The sequence below is a fragment of the Euprymna scolopes genome, chromosome 27 (assembly GCF_053919585.1).
Source record: "Euprymna scolopes isolate OS-2025 chromosome 27, ASM5391958v1, whole genome shotgun sequence".
In the NCBI taxonomy this organism is placed as follows: domain Eukaryota; kingdom Metazoa; phylum Mollusca; class Cephalopoda; order Sepiida; family Sepiolidae; genus Euprymna; species Euprymna scolopes.
The window spans coordinates 95,766,005-95,785,881 of NC_136508.1; the positions used below are offsets into that span (position 1 = coordinate 95,766,005).

The window sequence follows — 19,877 nt, forward strand, 5'->3', positions numbered from 1 at the left end:
TCTTTTCTTTTTTTCTTTTTTTTTTTTCTTTTTTCTTTTTTTTTTCAATAAAAGTTTCCAAATAAAGCTGTAGTGTTGCTTGCTTTCGGTCGACAAATTTATCGTTCCACCCTGCGTAGCATTTTAAATAGTTTTATAGTTGCGAGATTTGCAAGACTGTATCTACGTAAATTATAGTGAAATGATTGAAACCTGGTTAACCAAAGTTCATTTTATTTCAGCTGCAAAAAATTGGACTTAAAGATCTTGAGTCAAGTCCTTGTTCAAGTAATGAGCTGTTTTCTATGGTTGGAACCCTCAAGGATGTGTCCGGCTCCGAAGACATAACGTGCAGCGTTACCCGACTTCATGAGCATTACTCTGCTTATTACAAAGCACCGCAAAAAAGTATGAACAGCATTTGAATTATTTTTTGTTTCATTTTTGTATTACTATTATGAATTTGTTATTATTTGCAGGGTTATCCGGCATTGTTCGGGGGGGGGGGGGGATTATAACTAAATAGAAGAGTTAAAAATGTAACATTTTCGTTTTTATAACCTCTCTCTGATTGCCTCCATCTCACTCTCTCTAATTGCTTTCTCTTTCTCACTAATACACACACACACACTCTCACTCTCTCTGATAGCTACTCTCTTTCTCTTCTCTTAGTCCCTCTCTTCTTTGACAGCTTTTCTTTCTCTCTCACACTTTCTGTCAGTTCCTATCTATTTCTGATAACTCCTCTCTCTTTTTCTTTCTTTAGCTGCTTGTGTTTCTCTAATTTTCTCTCTCTCTCTCTCTCTCTCTCTCTGGTAACCATTCTCTCTCTTTTTGATAACCATTCTCTCTCCTTCTCTGACAGTCTCCTCCTCTTTCTCTCTCTCTCTTTCTGACAAACCTTCCCTCTTGCTCTCTTTCGCATTCTCTCACATTCTCTCTCTATTTCTGTTAGCTTATCTTTCTCTGACTGCCCTTCCCTCTCTTTCTTTCTCCCTCTTCCTGGTAACTGTTCCAATATAATAGCAAGAAAACAATAAAGAAAGGTGACTGACAGTTTAACCTAATTTCATTGTTTTTCGAAACCAGTAAGACTGCAAAAAAATTATTTTGACCTCTCACATTCTAATCTGGTCCCTGGTGACCTCAACAAGGGAATAAATATTACAATAAGATAATTCGATGACAAATCAACAAGGGGTTACGCGATGACCAGAAAAGATTTTTTTTTTTTTTTTTTTTCTATTTAATCCACTTATAGATCTTGGCACTAGTTCTATCTCACAAGTTTAAATGCCTCTTAAATTATGACCTCTGACCTTTGACCAAAATATGAATTTTCAATCCTACAAACTTTAAAATTTAATATCTCTAGTGATTTTCCAACCCCAAATCTTATTTATATAGCAGTTTAAAGTACTTCGAATTTAAAAATGCACCATTTTTCTTTTACCATCACCAATGTCAGTACAGTTACAAGATGGGTTTGTCGATTTCAGAGTGACAACAGAAATGTGAGTGATAAAGCCCGCTTTGAATTTTTATAACCAACGAATCAAGAGTGTGGCAAAAGTGCATTGTGACTATGTAGAAAAATAAATTCTGGAACATAAAAAGGTCGCTCGTTTTTAATGGTACTACTCCCAACTTTGTAGCTCTTCAACATTTTAGTTTTTGAGTTAAAAATAAGTTAAAAATAAGAGGCCTTACTTTGAAACAATCCTGATACAAGCCTACACACAAAACGAAGGTGACATAATGAATCTAGCCTCATTTTCTATTTAAAAACAAAACATAGACCAACTGTTGTGTTTCGTTTTAAATAGCACAATCGTTAGTAAAACGTCCTATAAATGAATAAAATCAATATTTTGAATTTGAATGAAAATCAAATGAAAGAATTTCACACTTCATTTGATATTTTTTATTTTATTTTTTATTTTTTTTTTATTTTTACCTATTGTCGCCTAAAATGTTCCTTTCCTCATATACCAACAATATTTCTATACCTTACAACCCATCATACACCAACAGCGCATTATATACCTTACAACACATCCCTTCTTTTTGTCCTTTGTTTATTACCATGTTCCTGTCCTTTTCATGTTTTCTTTTTAATGAAAATCGCCCCAGACAAGTGTGGAAGCCACTTGTTATAAGGAGTAAAAAAAAAAAAAATACTACTATATGGTCAAAAAGTAACCAACGCTATGTGTGAGATAGATACATTCTGACCTAGAAAACAGAAATTCTTTCCTCTTTATCACAAACATTGCTCATGGAATGTAAATACTAAGTTGCTAGAATCTGTGTTAAATACAGAAGTAATCAACCATCTCAACAAAAATAACCTTCTTAGTGACACTCAATATGGTTTCCGTTCTGCTAGATCTACAGCAGATGTCCTTACAGTTATATCGCATAGGATTAGCAAATCTCTCGACGGTGGCAATCTTTCTAGGGCAATTGCTCTTGACATATCTAAAGACTTTGATAGGGTATGGCATAAAGGTTTACTTCATAAGATCGCTAGCTATGGTATAGCTGGAAAAGTCTTCTCAATTATTAAATCATTTCTTTCTGATAGGTTCATAAGAGTAGTAGTTGAGGGGAAACAATCAGAAGCTCACAGTATTAATGCCGGTGTCCCTCAGGGATCCATCCTGGGCACAACTCTTTTCCTGATCTACATTAATGATCTTCCAAATCATATCCTTACATCATTTGTAGACATTTATGCTGACGACACTACCATTTATGGTACCACATCTAAGACAGTAAACGAGCAAGTACTCTCCAATTCTCTCTCCTCTGATCTTGAGCATGTAGTACAATGGGGAAAGGAGTGGCTGGTTACTTTTAATGCATCTAAAACCAAGCTTCTCTCTTTACATCATCAACATTTTAATCCACATTTGTCATCAATTGAAATGAATGGCTCTCGTCTTCAGGAGGCCTCAAGTTTTGACAAGCTTCTTGGCTTGACCATTACTCCTGATCTTAAATGGAACACGTATATCAAATCTGTTGCCAAGGCCGCTGGAAAAATGGTGGGATCTTTCTATCGATCCTGTAGATATCTCACTGCTGATGCTATTCTCTATCTATATAAGAGCCAGGTACGTCCAAGGATGGAATACTGTTGCCACATCTGGGCAGGAGCTGCTAGAAAGGACTTGTCCTGCCTTGATAGAGTTCAAAATAGACTTCGTAGCCTCGTAGGAGATGTCCTTTTCTCCTCCTTACAACCTCTATCTCACAGAAGAGATGTTGCGAGTTTGTCTCTGATGTATCGTTATTTTCATGGAAAGTGTTCAACTGAGCTTCAATCTATGGTCCCCCCTCGCCAAACTTTCACAAGAAACACTCGTCTAGCTGTAAACACTATCAATAATTTCCCCCACTCTTTATCTGTGCCTAAACCTAAACATAGATTCCATGAACAAAGCTTCTTTCTTAGAACTGCACGCCTGTGGAATTGTCTTCCGTTTTCCTGCTTTCCGGCTGACTACAATATGGTTGTGTTCAAGTCTAAGGTAAATAAGTTCTTGATGAGCTGTTCCATATAAGTTATTAAATTTACCAAATTTTCATTACTAATGATTACTATATTGACCAACTTCTACTGTACACTCTTTAACCCTTATCCTTGAGTGGCCTCTGGGCCTTGATAATGTGGTGATGCCTTTGTAAAAAAAAAAAAAAAAAAAAAAAAGGATAAAATAAAGGAAATGAGCCTGCCGAGAATAAACTCAAGGTCCATTTTCTACGCTCCTCAATTACCTCATTCCCGCTCTTTGCTTATTACCTCATTCCTGCTGTTTGCTTATTACCCCATTCCCTCTCTTTGCTTATTATCTAATTCCTCCTAATATAACACAGATATTTTCTTTCTTTAAACTCTCACACAGATTTAAAATAACTTCCTTTTTTTTTTTTTTTTTTTTTTTTTTTTTTTTTTTTTTTTTTTTTTTAGTTTTGTACTACATTGGAGGAGCTTTGATTGTGATTGGCCTCATCATTATTATTGGAGCAATTATCAAACGTAAGTAATTTGGAAAGTTAACGGTAGAAATCTTTTTTTTATTGTTTTGTTTGAAATCTAATGAATGATAATCTCTTCTCTTTCCTACGTATCTTTTTTCCCACAGAAGAGACGTTGATAGTCTTTCCCTACTCTCTAATTATTTTCATGGTAGGTGCTCAACTGAGCTATGCAATCTGTGATTCCCTCCTTAAAACATTTGCAACAAAAACTCGTTTAGCTACAGCCACTATGAAGGATTTCTTTCTTCCTCTGTGTGCCTTAAATAAAAAAAGAACTACCATGATACTGTGGTTTCAAATTCAAGAAACCTAGACTTAAACCTAGAGAATCCAATTATGTTGCAACAACTTTTCAATCAATGAGCTGTTTTTTTTTTTTCAATGTTTTTGTTTACAGAAAACCAACTTCTAGAATATCTATAAAAATGAGAACGTGTGTAAGGACGCTTCTCAACCTATATAACATACGATTTTTTTATCTACAGACTTTGAATTTTGTATAAATAGTATTCAGACATGTGGAAAATGTTTTAACCCGTTTTCATCCGGGGGGAAAAAGAGCTGCTAAGGGCTAAAAATTGGTACGGGGGGGGGAAGAATTTTATCTGTTTTCAACTGTTTCACAACTGTGCATGTGCAGTCGTGAAATATTACCGATTCCATAATGTTAAGTCTGAGTTGGTTTGAAAATGCTATTTAAAAGATCATGTCAAGCTGGTGCAATGATTATCGTACAAGACTCCGTCTTTGGGTTTTGGTTTCGATCTCAGTTCGAGTATTTTTATTTTTTTATTTATTTTATTTTTTTTAAAGAATTGAATATCACATTTAATACCTACGGTATTTTTGTTTATGATAAATAAGAATTCTGCACTAATTGATATATGATATTTATGCATATTTTATGACTGAACGACAAACTACGGCCTGCTAATTAGATACTATATTCTGTATGGAACTGGTTCCTGAAATCTTCAAATTTTTTTTTTTTATTTTATTTATTTATTTTTTTTTTTTATTTAAGAAAATTCCTGGTTCTTATTCAGAATTCCTCTATATCAAAAAAACAAAACAAAATCTGACGTGATGAAACAAAAATATCATGTTCCAAAATTCACATTAATTAATCAAGTTTAAGAAAATCAAATTTTTATGAATTAACAGAAGAGCTGCTGTCTTGCACCACATTTTAAAAACAATCTAAAAAAAAACAACAAAGGGAGATAACTTTGATTGAAACTTGCGAGATTTGTTCTGTTAATGCGTACAAATTCCCATTAATTGCTTATAAATTAATTTCTTTATAAAAATAAAACTACTTGATCAATTTTTGGAACATGATGTTTTTGTTTCATCAGAGCTGCATACATCATACAGATTTTCCTTTTAACCCTTTATGACCTCGTTAAACTAAACTAATTCGTTCAGTCGTAAATAAATGAATATAACAGCATGAATAAAGTGGGAATTGATTCAAACACGCCTTGTACGTATTAGTTCAGTATCTGGGTAGATGCTAGATACCTCTAGATTACAACTGTCCATTGCTTATGTATGCCACCATCTGTCTCAGAGAGTGGAAGGATTTCGTTTGTCATAATAAACACACACTTTTTTCAAGCACTATGAATAATAATTAAGGTAAGTTTCTGAAATGCAAAAATTTGCAGTAGTTGTTTAACTCTATTGAAGTCAATCATAGTATCATTACTCTTTAAACTAAGGAAAATTAACAATAAATACTTTTTTAATCATCTACATCATAATTCAGCTCATAAACGGTTAAACTAACTAGAAGTAACAAATATTTTGTAATTCTAGACAAAAACTTTTTTTTAAGAATAAAAAAAAAATGTAAATATAATTAACAATAAATATTTTTTAACCATCTTCATCATAATTTAGGTCATAAAGGGTTAATTAAATATTTTTTTAACCATCTTCGTCGTAATTCAGGTCATAACAGGTTAATTATGTTTTTTAATGTGAGGAAATTTTAGACAAGAACTTTATTTTTCAAGAATTAAAAAAAAAAATGTAATTTAAATTAACAATTATTTTTTTTTTTTTACCATCTAGATAATAATTTAGGTCATGAAGAGTTAATTGTTTTTTTAATGTGCGGAAATTTTAGACAAGAATGAAAAAAAATGTAAAATTTTTACTCTTTTTCTTTTCACCTTATGACGACATAAACGTAAATATCTACAGAAATATTTTTTTTTTTTTTAGGCTTTGAACATGTTTGCGTTTTTGGAGTTGTTCTTGTACTCATCGGAATCGCTCTTATCGTGTATAATCATTATTTCAAAGGTAAGTCAAAAACTTACTCTTTCAAATAAAAATTCATGCGCCATGTTGTATATCTGTACTAATGCCTCGGACAACCACTTTACCCAAATGCATGTGCCAGGTTGTTTTTTCTTTTCCATTTTCTTTTTCTGGCCATGCCAATTTTATATTGGCAATTGCCAAACACAAAGCGCAGTTTATAATCTACACATCTATATATATAAAAGGCAAAATGTGTGTGTGTGTGTGTGTGTGTGTGTGCACTTTTTGTGTATATCTGCAAAAGGCTTTTTTACGGGGGGAGGGGGGGCCATCGGTCGGCTCACTCCTTCTTAAAGCTTTTTATATGCTGTCTAAATCATAATATCTACGACTTAAGAACGGGGTTCAAGTCTATCTTTAATTTGCCCGACTTTTACGCACTATTTTCGAGATTTTTTATCGCTGCATGTTGATTCGGCTTTTTCGTATAAAAGCGAAACTAATTCGAAGCTGGTATTGTTCCCGGCAAATTTCCAGAAAGCAATCAGCTTTGATCAATGCGGAGTTTCTCCTTATATTAGACAATTGCTATTCAGTTTGGACAATCCCCTTTTTATGCCTTCAAAAGACTTTGAAAACGGACATTGAAAATCTGTACAAACCCTTGTTTTAAAATTTTTGAGAGGATGAAGGACCTCCTAGTAAAGTTTCACAAAAACTCGCTTCAATGTCAATGCAAAATATTTTTAACTTATGGGAAAACTTGCTGCCTGTAACCCTTTTGTTATATAGAGGAGAGAGATAGACGGGTGGGGGGGGGGGGAGAAAGTTCTCTTCAAAACTTGTTTTTTAGACAGGAATATTCACAGCGTATGTCAAAGTTGCCATTTTTTTCTCCATGACGGCCACAAAGTATGTGTTCAATTTAGTAGAACGTTATAATTGAAAATTGATTCCCAACGATAAAAGTCGTAAAAAGTTTTTTTTTTTTTTTTTTTTTTTTTTTTTTTAAAACTTTTGTTAATCTGACAGTTAATTAGAAAAAAGTAAAAAAACTATAAGTTGTGAAATTTAGAAGGGAAGCAATCTTGTCCGCTAAAGTCAGGCCAATCCAATGAATCATGATTGGCAAATAAAACGATACCATCCCAAAATGGGCATTTCAGATGACAGCATTTAGTTGACGACTCGTGCCTGAGAAGAAATCAACTAGTTGAATTCCCGTGCATGCATCGCCCTCCTAACAACCAACCATCCACGTAATTCCAAAAGTAGTGCCGCCTATCTTTTTATATCGTTTGACTCGATCAAAGGGGATTGCAAATTGTATTGTTATCATGACCTGAAAGTTTTATCTCTCTGTTGCAGATATTGAAGGTGTGAGTCTCTAAGAAAGCTTGTCATGGACATGCCTCAGAAGTAAATGCGTCATTGAATTTCTGGCGAAAGTGCATTGAGAATGGTGATTACTATGTAGAAAAATAAATTCCGGAACATAAAATATTTGTTAATGGCACCATTCCCATCTTTGTAGCTCTTCAACTTTTTGAGTTTAAAAAAAAAAAATAGGAGGCTTTACTTTTGGAAAGAGCCTCATATATTCTTATATTTTTATATCTCAGTGTGTCACCGTTCTTTTAAACCCTGCGGAAATACAATATACTTATTAGCAGATAAAAATAATTTTGCTTACAAATTAGACACAAGGCCATCAAAATTGTGGAGAGTTGGGTTTGTAATAATCAAAAATGTATCCTACTTTTATTTTGATTCTAGTGAGTGGATTTGTTTTCCCAAAAATGTTTCTGATTGTCCATTTTATTTTTGAATCTAATTTTTTTTTTTTTTTTTTTTTTTTTACAGTGTTTGTGGCTTTTTTGGTTTTAGGAGTTCTCACGGCAGCTGTGAACATCGCCCATTTGCTCTACAAGAACAAGGATAAGCTTTATATCCCAGCAAATACTTCTTAAGGGTAAATGTTTACATTGGCATCCTAAACTCTGTAATGGCAAAACCCAAATGTTCAAAATGATGACAGTAATACTAACTTGGTAAAAATCTATTATGCTGCAGCAAAAAAAACAGACTTGAAATTGGGTACAATTAATGCCTTTTCATTTACTGTCATTAATCCTCTTTAGTCGTTAAGGAAGTGTTTTTCTATTTATTTTGGTAAAAGATATTCGCTTTCTGGTTTCAAATGTACCATTTTTTTTTTTTTTTTTTTTTTTCTATTTATTTTGGTAAGATATTTGCTCTGGTTTCAAATGTACCATTTTTTTTTTTTTTTTTTTTTTTTGTCCTCTGCAAAACCCAATCATGTTCTAAAAAGTTAAAAACAAAAAAATTTTCTCTACGAAACAACCAGAGTTAACATGCTATAAAATAACATAACCAAATTAAACACCATGGATAAATATTGGAAGATATGAAGAACTTTTTATCAAAATGACTGAACCTGAAAAAGGGTTAATATGCGATAAAACAAAACAATCAAACCAAACATGATGAGTAAATATTTGAAGTATCTATATATTAATAGTGTAGTACCTTTTAATGTACGTACGCGAGTCACGGTTTTCAGATTATAAATTATTCAATAAAAAGGAGAATAGGAGATAACATACGAACATTAAATTAGTATAGAGATACGCTAATTTAATGTTTGTACTGTGTTATCATCTGATCACCGAAGACAATAAAAGAAAGAAAAATTTTTTTTTTAAATGTCGCTTTTGGGCCGTATGTGAAAGATGCCTTCTTGGTCTTTTGGCTAGGATCCAAGGGTAGTATCTGTTCTGTCTAAAGATGGTATAATGATATTATGGGGTTTTCGTTCATGCCGGACATCCATACAATGCAAATATGTCACACTCCTATAAGGATATTGGAGATAAACTGTAATAACCAAATATATTCTGACACTATATTAACCAGATTACTTAGATAAATACTGTTTTAACAAAAAGGCTACAATAATATCGCTGGGTTTCCAATCATGCTGTATGTCCATAAAATGTGCAGCAGCAATATATTCCACATGAAAGATGCTGCTGTGGAATTTCCACAGGTCCCGCTAGTAAAAACTAAACAACAAAACCCACAAAGGGTTGATATGTCGTAAAACAACCAAACCAAACACCACAAATAAATATTTGAAGATATAAAGAACTTGAAGAATAAAAACTTGGGGGGGGGGATTTGCATTAAATAATCTGAAAAGGGTTGCTATATGCCATGAAATAAAACAACCAAACCAAACACAATTAATAAATATTTGAAAATATAAAGAACTTAAAGTATAAAAACTTTTTTCCAAAATTATTTGAAATAATCTAAAAAAAAAATCGATATGCCGTAAATAATCTAAAAAAAAAATCGATATGCCGTAAAACAAAACGAATGGTTATTTTGAAAATAAAAAATGCAAAAGGGAAACGTTTTATTTTTCAGAAGAGCACCAATTGTATTGCTTTCACATTTAGCTTTGCAGCAGCACGATGGACTTTCACCAACGTTAACATTAATGTCATTAGGTAGATCTTTTGATTTTTATCGGTATGCAGTTTAGGATCCGAAAGTAAATATTTGCTTAAATTAAGATCAATAACATAAATCTTTTTTTGTCTGTTTTGTCTCTGCAATCCAGAAGTGCCTACGATTCTTGTCCAGAATTCCCCCTCGTATTAAAAAAAACAAAAAATAAAGAAAAATCTGTATGATGTAACAAAAATATCACATTCCAAAAATTATGTAAATTGATAAAGTAATTTTGTTTTTTAAATAAGAAAATTCAATTTTATAAGTATCTGAAGGATGACTCTTGCCCGCTATTTTGAAAAAACATTCAACAAAGGAAGATAACTCCTACTAGATAGTATTTAGTTCACTTGCACAGTGAGAAATGTGCCATAACAGTCGGAAAGTGAGATTGAAAAGTCTGCACCCCCGAGGAGCACTTGGGCCCGCAAAAAATTCCAGAGCAGCCCCGTCGGTATTCCCTGATAGGCATGCTTCAGGGGATTTGCAATAAACTAACCTCTTCTCGAAGATAGGCTGGACTTCTAAGAACTGTACAGGACTGCCATACGTTGTAATGCCTACGATTTTTTATTAATTGCTTAAAAATGATTTTTTTTTTTTTTTTTTTTATAAACATAAAACACCTTGATCAGTTTAATTGATTTTTGGAATGTGTTTTTGTTTCGTTTCGTCACGGGTAATTATATCGTACAGATTTTTCTTTTTGTTTTTTTAATATTGGGAGAATACAAGACAAGACCCATTTCTAGATTGAAACTCTTTTTGTCTGCTTATATTTCTCGTTTAATCTATTTCCACTTGTTTCTTTGTGTACTGCTCAATTTTGAACACGATTCGCGCACGAGTATTCAGCCTATTTAATTGAGACGGTGACCCCCACCCCTGCCCCACTTCCTCAACATGTCGTATATGAAATTGTTCATGTGATTCACAATCCTTTTGGAATCCAACCATGTTTCTTCAATCCACAGGGAGTAACATGCACTTGTTTCATCAACCATGACTGGATAGAAGTCTTAAACAATTTGCAATTATATTCTGAGTACTGCCCGTATTGAGGATTGAACCTTCAACCTCTAAAAGAGTGTCACTTACAGTGGAGTCTGACCTAATACTTGACCTGTTACACCACAGGTCTTTGCGGACGTTGTATTAAACGGACTAGTCTTCTCATTTTGAGTGTTATTTACACACCTTTTCAGTTGATGTAACCTCCGACCTTCTTCAGGTTTGAACTCTGGAATTTGCACAAGATTTCGAATGAAAGCCTTTATTTAATCCACGGGAGTAACATGTATCCGTTTCATCAACCATGACTGGATAGAAGTCTTAAGCAATTTGTAATTGTATTCAGAGTATTGCCCACATTGAGGATTGAACCTTCAACCTCTAGAAGAGTGTCACTCAGTTTGACCTAACTATCTAATCCAGAAGGATAACATTGACTAGTTTCATCAGTCATGACGTGATAAGAGTTCACAACCGGCTTTGAAACCTAGTAAGTGATGCCCTTTTCTCTTCCTTGCAACCTCTTTCCCACAGATGTTGTGAGCCTATCTCTCTTCTATCGTTATTTTCATGACAAGTGCTCGACTACAGTTCTCCCCCTCCCCTGCCAAACTTTCACAAAAAAAAAACACTCGTCAAGCTACAACCACTGTATATGATTTAAATCTAAATGCAGATTCCATGAACAAAGTTTCTTTCCCATAACTGCTTGCCTGTGGAACACTGTTCTGCTGGCCTGCTTCCCGGTTGAATACAACTGCAACCTCTGGAAGAGTGTCACTTACAACTCAACTCTGTTTGACCTAGTACTTATCCCTTACACCATGGGGTCCTTGTGGACATAACATGCCTGGCTCGTCCACCAAATTTCACTCATGAATATCTAACAGTCTTTATTTTATCGCTGATTAATTATATGCGGGGGACATTTTAGTGATCATCTCATCAGTTTTCGCACTAACCGGACTTTAGTCCGTTCCAGTTATTTCAAAGATAATGCCTATCAAGACCACCATTGGACTATTGCCAAACATAAGAGGGCCATCATAGCCAATATCAGGACACTGAAAAGAGAGGAGTATGTTTGAGTTAAAATTTTGCCTGCCATATATAAGTGTCTGTATCATAGTGATAAAACAAAGACTGTTGGTCATTCATGACTGAATCTTGGTGGACAAGTCAAGCATAGACTGAAGTTTATTTGTACTAAATATGGTTGGACTGCAGAAATGATTGTGGCTTTTATTTTTTAGGAGCGGGTGTGACACTATAAATATTTGAAAACACAAATATGAAGAAAGTATTGGATGAAAACGATTTTTACTAAATATGGTTTGAGTGTAAACAAGGCCGATAGCCATTAGTCGCGTGCTCTCGTGTAATGAATGAATGCGTGAATGTAGGAATGACATTAAATTGATAGCCATTAGTTGTGTGCTCTCGTGTAATGAATGAATGCGTGAATGTAGGAATGACATTAAATTGATAGCCATTAGTTGTGTGCTCTCGTGTAATGAATGAATGCGTGAATGTAGGAATGACATTAAATTGATAGCCATTAGTTGTGTGCTCTCGTGTAATGAATGAATGCGTGAATGTAGGAATGACATTAAATTGATAGCCATTAGTTGTGTGCTCTCGTGTAATGAATGAATGCGTGAATGTAGGAATGACATGAAATTCTTAAAGATAAACTAAAATGACTGAAAAATGGGCTGAAATGACTTGAATAAAAAGTAAATGACTTTAATGAACTTAAGGATGAATTGAATGCTTAAAAAATAACTGGAATCCTTCAAAAACAACTTGAATGATCTGGAGAATGACTTGAATGGCTTTGAAACTGACTGGTTGTAAAGCGGGTGATCATTTTACATTAAATTAATACAGAAAAGTGATCCCCCACTTTTTATCACAAAGTTACTACATGCTGTACTTATGTTTGTAAGATACTACACTTTGATCTTGGCCAAAAGGCTAAGAACAGCATCTATTAACAAGACCTTTGATCTTAACACTTTTGTGCTTGGCCTTTTTGGTTATGGACAGACCGACCAACTGAAGGAGAGTCGCTTGCACGCGACTAAAAAAAGAATTGTGAATTTTGTTAAAAATTTTATGGGTGCCATTTTTGAAGGCATCACTTTGTATTGGACGGGGGTGGGTGTTGTCAGACACTCTAACATTCATAAAACAATTCAAGATTGCTTGCGTCCGTGTTATAAACCCTATCTTGAGAAAAGTATTTCAGCTCATTTTATTTATGACTATAACTTTCAGTAAGCCTTTTTGTTAAAAATCATCCAATTTTGTAATTATTTTTCAAATCTTTTCTGAAATCACTTTCTTGGATACTTTCGTATACTTTTTAAAACACAAGGTTTTATCAGAAATATTTATGAGTTGCTGGAAATGAAATAAATTAAACTTTCAGAGAAATTTTTGCAATGTTTTTTTTTTTTCTTCTAATATTCTAAAGTTGGTGCTCATATGCAAGAAATATAAATTTCGAAATTTCAAAAGGATCTTTATTTAAACAGAAATAAAAACTTTACCACGGTTATCTTTCTTGGGTCAATACGAAATTACTTCCCCTTTCTCTCTTGATCGTTTTGGTTAGAAAAAATTTAGTGCCTCTATATTATACAAACGAAAAAATATTGAATTTCAAGTAAAACAAATGGTTCCTACTGAATTGTCATGTCGCAAATAGTAATATATCCAAAAATTATAGAAAAACGATAGAAAAAATAATTATTAATGAAAAACTAGTTTCGATAAAGTTTGAGGGAATAAATTTTGTCCGACATTTTGAATTACGTTCGTCACATGTAAGTAGTAGAACTTAATTACCTCCCTTGTCAACTCATCTCTTTAGTTAGCATAATATAGTTATTTCGCTTCCTTTCACAAATTTTTTTCATTAATATTATTTTTCTACTTTGTTTTATGTAATTTTTAGATATGTTACTATTTGAGACCTGACAATTACGTAGGCACAATTTGTTTCACTTGAAATTCAATATTTTTATTGTTTGTATAATGTAGAAGTGCCAAAAATGTCGATCAAATAATTTTAAGCAAAGGTATATTATAGTTACCAATGAAAAAAGGGGTTATATATAGCAAATAACTGTTACCAAATGCAAGAAAATTTATCTTTCTATCTATATGTATAATTTTATTTTTCTGAAAGTGTTTCAAAGATTTTTTTATTCTCGTATAATAATTTTGTTCAAATTGTCCATCATTAGTTATATTCCAAGATGGCAGCAGCGGCTTTTTAACAAATTGCTGAAATCTAATTGCTGTTTTTTTGTTTGTGTTTTTGTTTTTTGTTCATCCAAGAAGATAAACATCAAATAACTGTTACCAAATGCAATAAAATTTATTTTTCTGTCCATGTGAAAGGAGAAAATGACGACAAAAAAAAAGAAACGATAATCAAACGTTGATAATTTCTACAAAAGCTTAGTGCCACCATGTGGCAATCTATCTAATGATAGACAATTTGAATACTTGAATTTGTTACGAAATAATGCAGGGAGATAGAAAACTAAATTTTCTTGCATTTGGTAACAGTTATTAGTTATCTATTTGTTTCAGCTTTCTTACCCTTTTTTATGGAAAATGCAATAATGCCTATCTTTTTATAATATGGACAATATTTTTTTTTTCCAAATGAGGACAAGAAAGATATTAATAAAACTATTTCAAATTATGATTACCTTTAAATATTTTGCATTTTCTTTGATTTGAATTTTTTGCTGAATGTTAAATAAATTAAATGATAAAAAAAAAGACAATTGTGAAGTATATTCAACAGCCGAAAATAAACAAAACACACATACCAAATTTAATTTTTCTACTCATCTGTATAAGTTTAAAGTGTGGAAACTAAGATTTATTATAGTCATTTTTACTTAGCCAAACACAAGTAAATAAAAAATGGCAGTCAATTCTATTTGGATGTGGTTGCTAATTTTAGGCTTAGACTACCACTAACTCAAATTAGGAGAGAATTTAGGATTTACTAACTCTACATCCGTAAGATTTAGTATTAATGATAACAAAAATCAGTTTTTGTAACTTTTTTTTTTTTTTTTTTTTTTTTTTTTGAAGAATCACCATAGACGGCCATTTTAGATTCTATTTTTTACTGTCTCCAATTAAAATTAAATGAAGTTTTTTTTTTTTTAAATTTAAAACCATGCAGATCAATACCAAAATAAATTTTATTGCATTTGGTAAGTTATTTGTTGTAACCCCCCCCCCCTTCATTAACTGTAGTTAATGTGATTGCCTGGAAAAAGAATTGCCATTCTGAGTCAAACGAGAACCGACAATGGCATGTCGCACCTCAAATCAATTTGTAATAAATGTTTGTTTACATAATAAATATTAATTAATAAATATAATTTTATTATATAAATTAATAAATATTAATAAATATATAAATATTAATTAAAATTAAATTATATTTATTTATATATAAATAAAAAAAAAAAATTTAAAAAAAAAGCTCAACTGCTAACCCAGCCAGCAACAAAACAAAAATAACTGTTGAATTGAAAATAAATTGTTTTGGGAGTTTTTGTCATTATTCACGTTTCAGTTATGTAACCTTTAACCTTCTTCAGGTGCATTTTTAATTCTGGAACCTTCTAGCCCAAAAGTTGGGAACCTGCACAGAATTTTTGCCAGAATCCCTAGAAATATTACTTTTACAATCTACTTAGAAATATTACTTTTACATCGTTATCTTTTAGAGGTTGAAGGTTTAGTCCTTATCTTGTATAACAATCAGTTGGTGGATGACTTAAGATGATCACCTATAGTAAAAGACTGAACCTTCAACCTCTAGAAAACTGTCACATAGCATAACTATTATCTGTGATTTCTATGTGTCTATATAAGCCTTAGGTTCAAGCCTTACTACAGGCAATAACTAAGCTTGTCATATCGATTAGTTGGTAGTGAAAATGATTGTTAATCAATGCTTTTATCCTTTGCACCACATTTTCTTTCTTCTTTAGCATTATGCGGTAGTGCTGGGATGACTGATCAGAAAAATCAGAACTTTTGGGAGTATTGGTATCAGAAAATTTCTGATTCCTAATTCTTATTTATTTTTAAAAGTTAATTTTATATTGCTAAATGATAAAATGAGGCATATTTGTTGATTTTTAAACCACCACTAAAACTAAAAATTTTACATCATAATAAAAAATTTAGTTTAAAAAAAAGGCAAAGTTGGTTAAATAAAGATGAAAAATCTTGCAATGCACTCATCAAAATACATGAAAGAAAAAGCACGAAGTTTGTCAAATTAAAGAGATTTATAGTATCTACAACCCCCCCCCCCCCAAAAAAAAAAACCCATAAAAATCAAACGAAATTCTATCTTTTAGGCGATTTTAGAATCTGGATTTAGCAGCACGGAATCAATATCACTTCATGATAGTGTTTTTTTTTTTTTTCAAACTTCTACACAACCATGTTCTATGATATATATTTCAAGGTAAGACCTCTTCATTAATTGGTAAGTGTTTAAAATTTGAAACTCGTGTAAATTGAAACATTTACCTTAGAATACAGCCACATGCCTTAGATCTACGTACCGGTGACAGAAAGAAAATAGTGTGCACCAAGAATCATGCAAAGTAATTAAATAGTTCCATTTTTAAAAATAAAATAATTTTTAGGCGATTAGTGAAAATTTATAGTTTGATTTTAAATGGTTTCTGAAGAGCTATGTTATGGGGAGATAACCATGGCTTTGTGAGATTGCTAATTAGTCATAAAATGTGATTTTCTGTTTTTATTGCCATGAGGGTAACAGGAATATGGCGGTCATAATCTGCTATTACCAAAAGAGGCTCAACCATCTGCCCAATAAGTAGTAAAACTCAAGAAATAACATTTTGTAGGCGTAAAAGGAAGAATAAACAATACACCTGAGGAAGGCAAGAAGGCACTGGTCGAAACATTGATAATGATAATTTTGTAAAGATATTTTATGAAAGCCAAACCGAAATTTAAAATATATTAAATTGAAAAAAAAAAAAAAAAAAATTTTTAAAATATGATGGTAAAAAAAAACAGTATTAAAGAAAAAAAAATTTTTTTTTTTCTTACAAGAAAATAAAAATATTTGCTTTTAAAAAATTTTGTTTGAGGCTTTTTTTTTTTTTCTTTTTTATTGCAATAAAAATTATTTCAAATTTTGATATGGTTTATAAGAAAGTTTGAAACTTTATTTTATTCAGCATTTGGTTTATGGGTTACAACTTTAATGGGGAAATGGTTGGATCATTCTACCACTTCAGAAAGTATCTCACTCCTGATGCAATCCTCTACCTGTATAAGAATTAAATATGCCCCAGGATGGAGTATTATAGCCACATCCGGGGAAGTTTTGCACAGATCACTCTTTGTTGCCTTAACAGAATCCAAAACAGACTTTGAAATCTAGTGGGTGGTGTTTTTGCTCCTTTTCATAGAAGAAACGTTGCTAGTCTCTCTCTACTCAATTGTTATTTCCATGGAAACTGCTTGACTGAGCTCTAATCTCTGGTTTCTCCTTGAGACATTTACAGCAAGAACTCTTTTTGCATAAAAAAAAACAAAAAAAATTTTTTTTTAATTTTCTTTCAGTATGACGAACAGCAGGCAAAATTTCCACAGAACTTCTTTCAAAGTGTTCTTGTCTTTGACACGTTTCTGCAGGACTACTTCACTACAAAATAGAATTTGGTCAACAGATTCTTACTGATGTCCTCACAAGTATTCAAATTTTGTTCTGACAGTCATTGCGTCTTATTAATCTTTAGGCCGTGTATCTACTCGAGGATAATCATGTTGACACAGTTCTCGGTAGCAAACTTGACCAGATGGGTGACCATTTGGAAATACCAGGCGCTATATGGAGGAAGACATTGACATCTTCCTGCAAGAACTTAACGTCGTCATCCCTGGACTGCGGATTGCTTGTAAATTTTATATTACCTAGTAACTTACTTCTACAGAGGAAGCCAGTTTAACCTTCTTAGAATGAAACTTGTTTTTTTTTTTGTTTTTTTTTTTAAATTTTCAATTGGCAATTGGTCTTAATAAAGGATCATAAAAAAATGTACATCAGAGATCTGTACAGAGTCTGTGTCTTGGTGGAAGCATTGTCATCAGTTTTATGCAGTTTATCCCGAAGAGATGTTTGCAGAGGAGTTGTCATTTATTTCAATCCTTATATTTTTTGCAGTATTTAGGTGCTTGTCCAGAATTGCCTCTATATTTAAAAAAAAAAAAATTCTACATATGTACCTGTGACAAAACGAAAAATATATTTTAAAAATCACAAATTCATTAAGTAGTTTTATTTCTATAAAGAAAATCATTTTGAAGCGATTAATAAAAACTCGTAGACATTACAACATAAATCTAAGTATGAAGTACTGTCGAATATTCTCCCTTTGTTTCTTGAGATGTTTTTCAAAATGGCAGGCGAATCAGTTACTTCTCGGATACTCATAAAATTTTATTTTCTTATTTAAAAAAAAAAAAAACTAGTTTATCAATATACGCGATTTTTGGAATATGCTATTTTTGCTTTGTCATGGGCACATACGTAATATAGATTTTTCTTTATTTTTGGTTTTAATATGGGGGAAGTTCTGGACAAGAACCAATACGCCCCCCCCCCCTTTTTTCCGGAGAGGTGGTCCAGCCTGAGATTTCTGTATTTTTGACTAATCCCAGCACATCTCATGTCGGGAATAAAAATAAAAAAGAAAACAATCACCGGTGAAACTAAGATGAAACGCATTGAACAAGTTTGCTAGCTGGTATCCGTTTTCAGGTCCGTTCCTGAGAGACCCTCGTGATTCGACCGATCTGTCCTTGGCTTGAGATAACCATGTTTGGAACAGCATTTGCGATATGCAAATCTTAAAATAGTAATCCAGAATACAACAGAGACACCATAGAAAGCAGAGCTGCCGAGTTTCATGAGTCGTGGAATGTGGGGTGTCGTCAAGTAAGAATAGAGTAGACAACTGCCGACGAAGATACGTACGTATGTGAAGAGCAAGACAAAGGCAATGTCTACGAGATTACCAATGGTGCTTTCATAATAGCCAGCTTTTTTAAGGAACCAACGCGATTGCAGAAGAGGATTGCTGATCTCGGAACCAAAGATAGTCGCAACGATTTCCGTGCCATAGAAACCGACGAGGAGGCTCATTCCAAGAATTACGATCGACAGGAAATGATGGCACATCATGGCAAAACCTGAAGAAAAAGAAAATGAAGATGAAAATTTCCAAAAGAAAAAAACTGAAAAAAATTTGTATTGATATTATTTATCTTCCTCCTTTGGCAGAAAGATATGACACAAGGTCAGGAAAATGAGATCTGACAAGCCAGTACCCTAGAGGAAATGCACTCTATTCTGCAAAACATTTCTAAGCGGCTCCGGCAGCATTCTCCAGCAGGAGCACCACCGGCTGTTAGCAATAAACTAACCTCTTCTCAAAGGGAGAAGACAAAGTCTGGGAGGGTGGACTGTATATGATCAGAGCCAACAAACCATCTCAACAATTGCCTAGGGTGAATAATGTGGGATATATTTAATTTACTTTTATGAAAGTTATGTATCTCCATCCCACAGTGGAATGGTATGATACAAGAGTTGGAAAGTAGGATTGGAAAAGCCAGCATAGAAGAAATTTAGACAGTTCCTCTCAACCCTCTCTTGATAAGTTACACAATAGAGTCTATTAGTGGTGGGATGATTCCAAAATTTTTCCTGGATTCCAATACCAATTCCGTTCTAAATTTCCGATTCAGATTCTTTTAATATTTATAAATATTTAATTAGATTTTTTTTTTTTTTGCGTAAATTTTCCGTGGCACAGTTGATAGAGACGTTGAATCTCTATGCTTCCAGATGATAGCAGTTTCAATCCTACCGAGTTAATTTCAGATCAAAAGTGAAGGTCAGTCTCAGACGCATGTCAAGACGAGAGCCA

General features: G+C 32.8%; 2 protein-coding genes across 2 annotated transcripts in view; one reads left to right on the plus strand and one right to left on the minus strand.

Annotated features, from left to right (window-relative positions):
- Nucleotides 1-16,926, plus strand: part of LOC145249023 (uncharacterized) — a 104,536-nt gene extending 87,610 nt beyond the window's left edge. The window contains exons 5-8 of the mRNA XM_080110882.1: nucleotides 222-387; nucleotides 3,956-4,024; nucleotides 6,259-6,339; nucleotides 8,164-16,926. Coding sequence (XP_079967008.1) covers nucleotides 222-387; nucleotides 3,956-4,024; nucleotides 6,259-6,339; nucleotides 8,164-8,270 — 423 coding nt within the window. The 3' untranslated portion in view covers nucleotides 8,271-16,926. The remainder of the gene's footprint in view (nucleotides 1-221; nucleotides 388-3,955; nucleotides 4,025-6,258; nucleotides 6,340-8,163) is intronic.
- A 149-nt stretch (nucleotides 16,927-17,075) lies between these two features.
- Nucleotides 17,076-19,877, minus strand: part of LOC145249024 (TLC domain-containing protein 5-like) — a 34,625-nt gene continuing 31,823 nt past the window's right edge. The window contains exon 4 of the mRNA XM_080110883.1: nucleotides 17,076-19,137. Coding sequence (XP_079967009.1) covers nucleotides 18,686-19,137 — 452 coding nt within the window. The 3' untranslated portion in view covers nucleotides 17,076-18,685. The remainder of the gene's footprint in view (nucleotides 19,138-19,877) is intronic.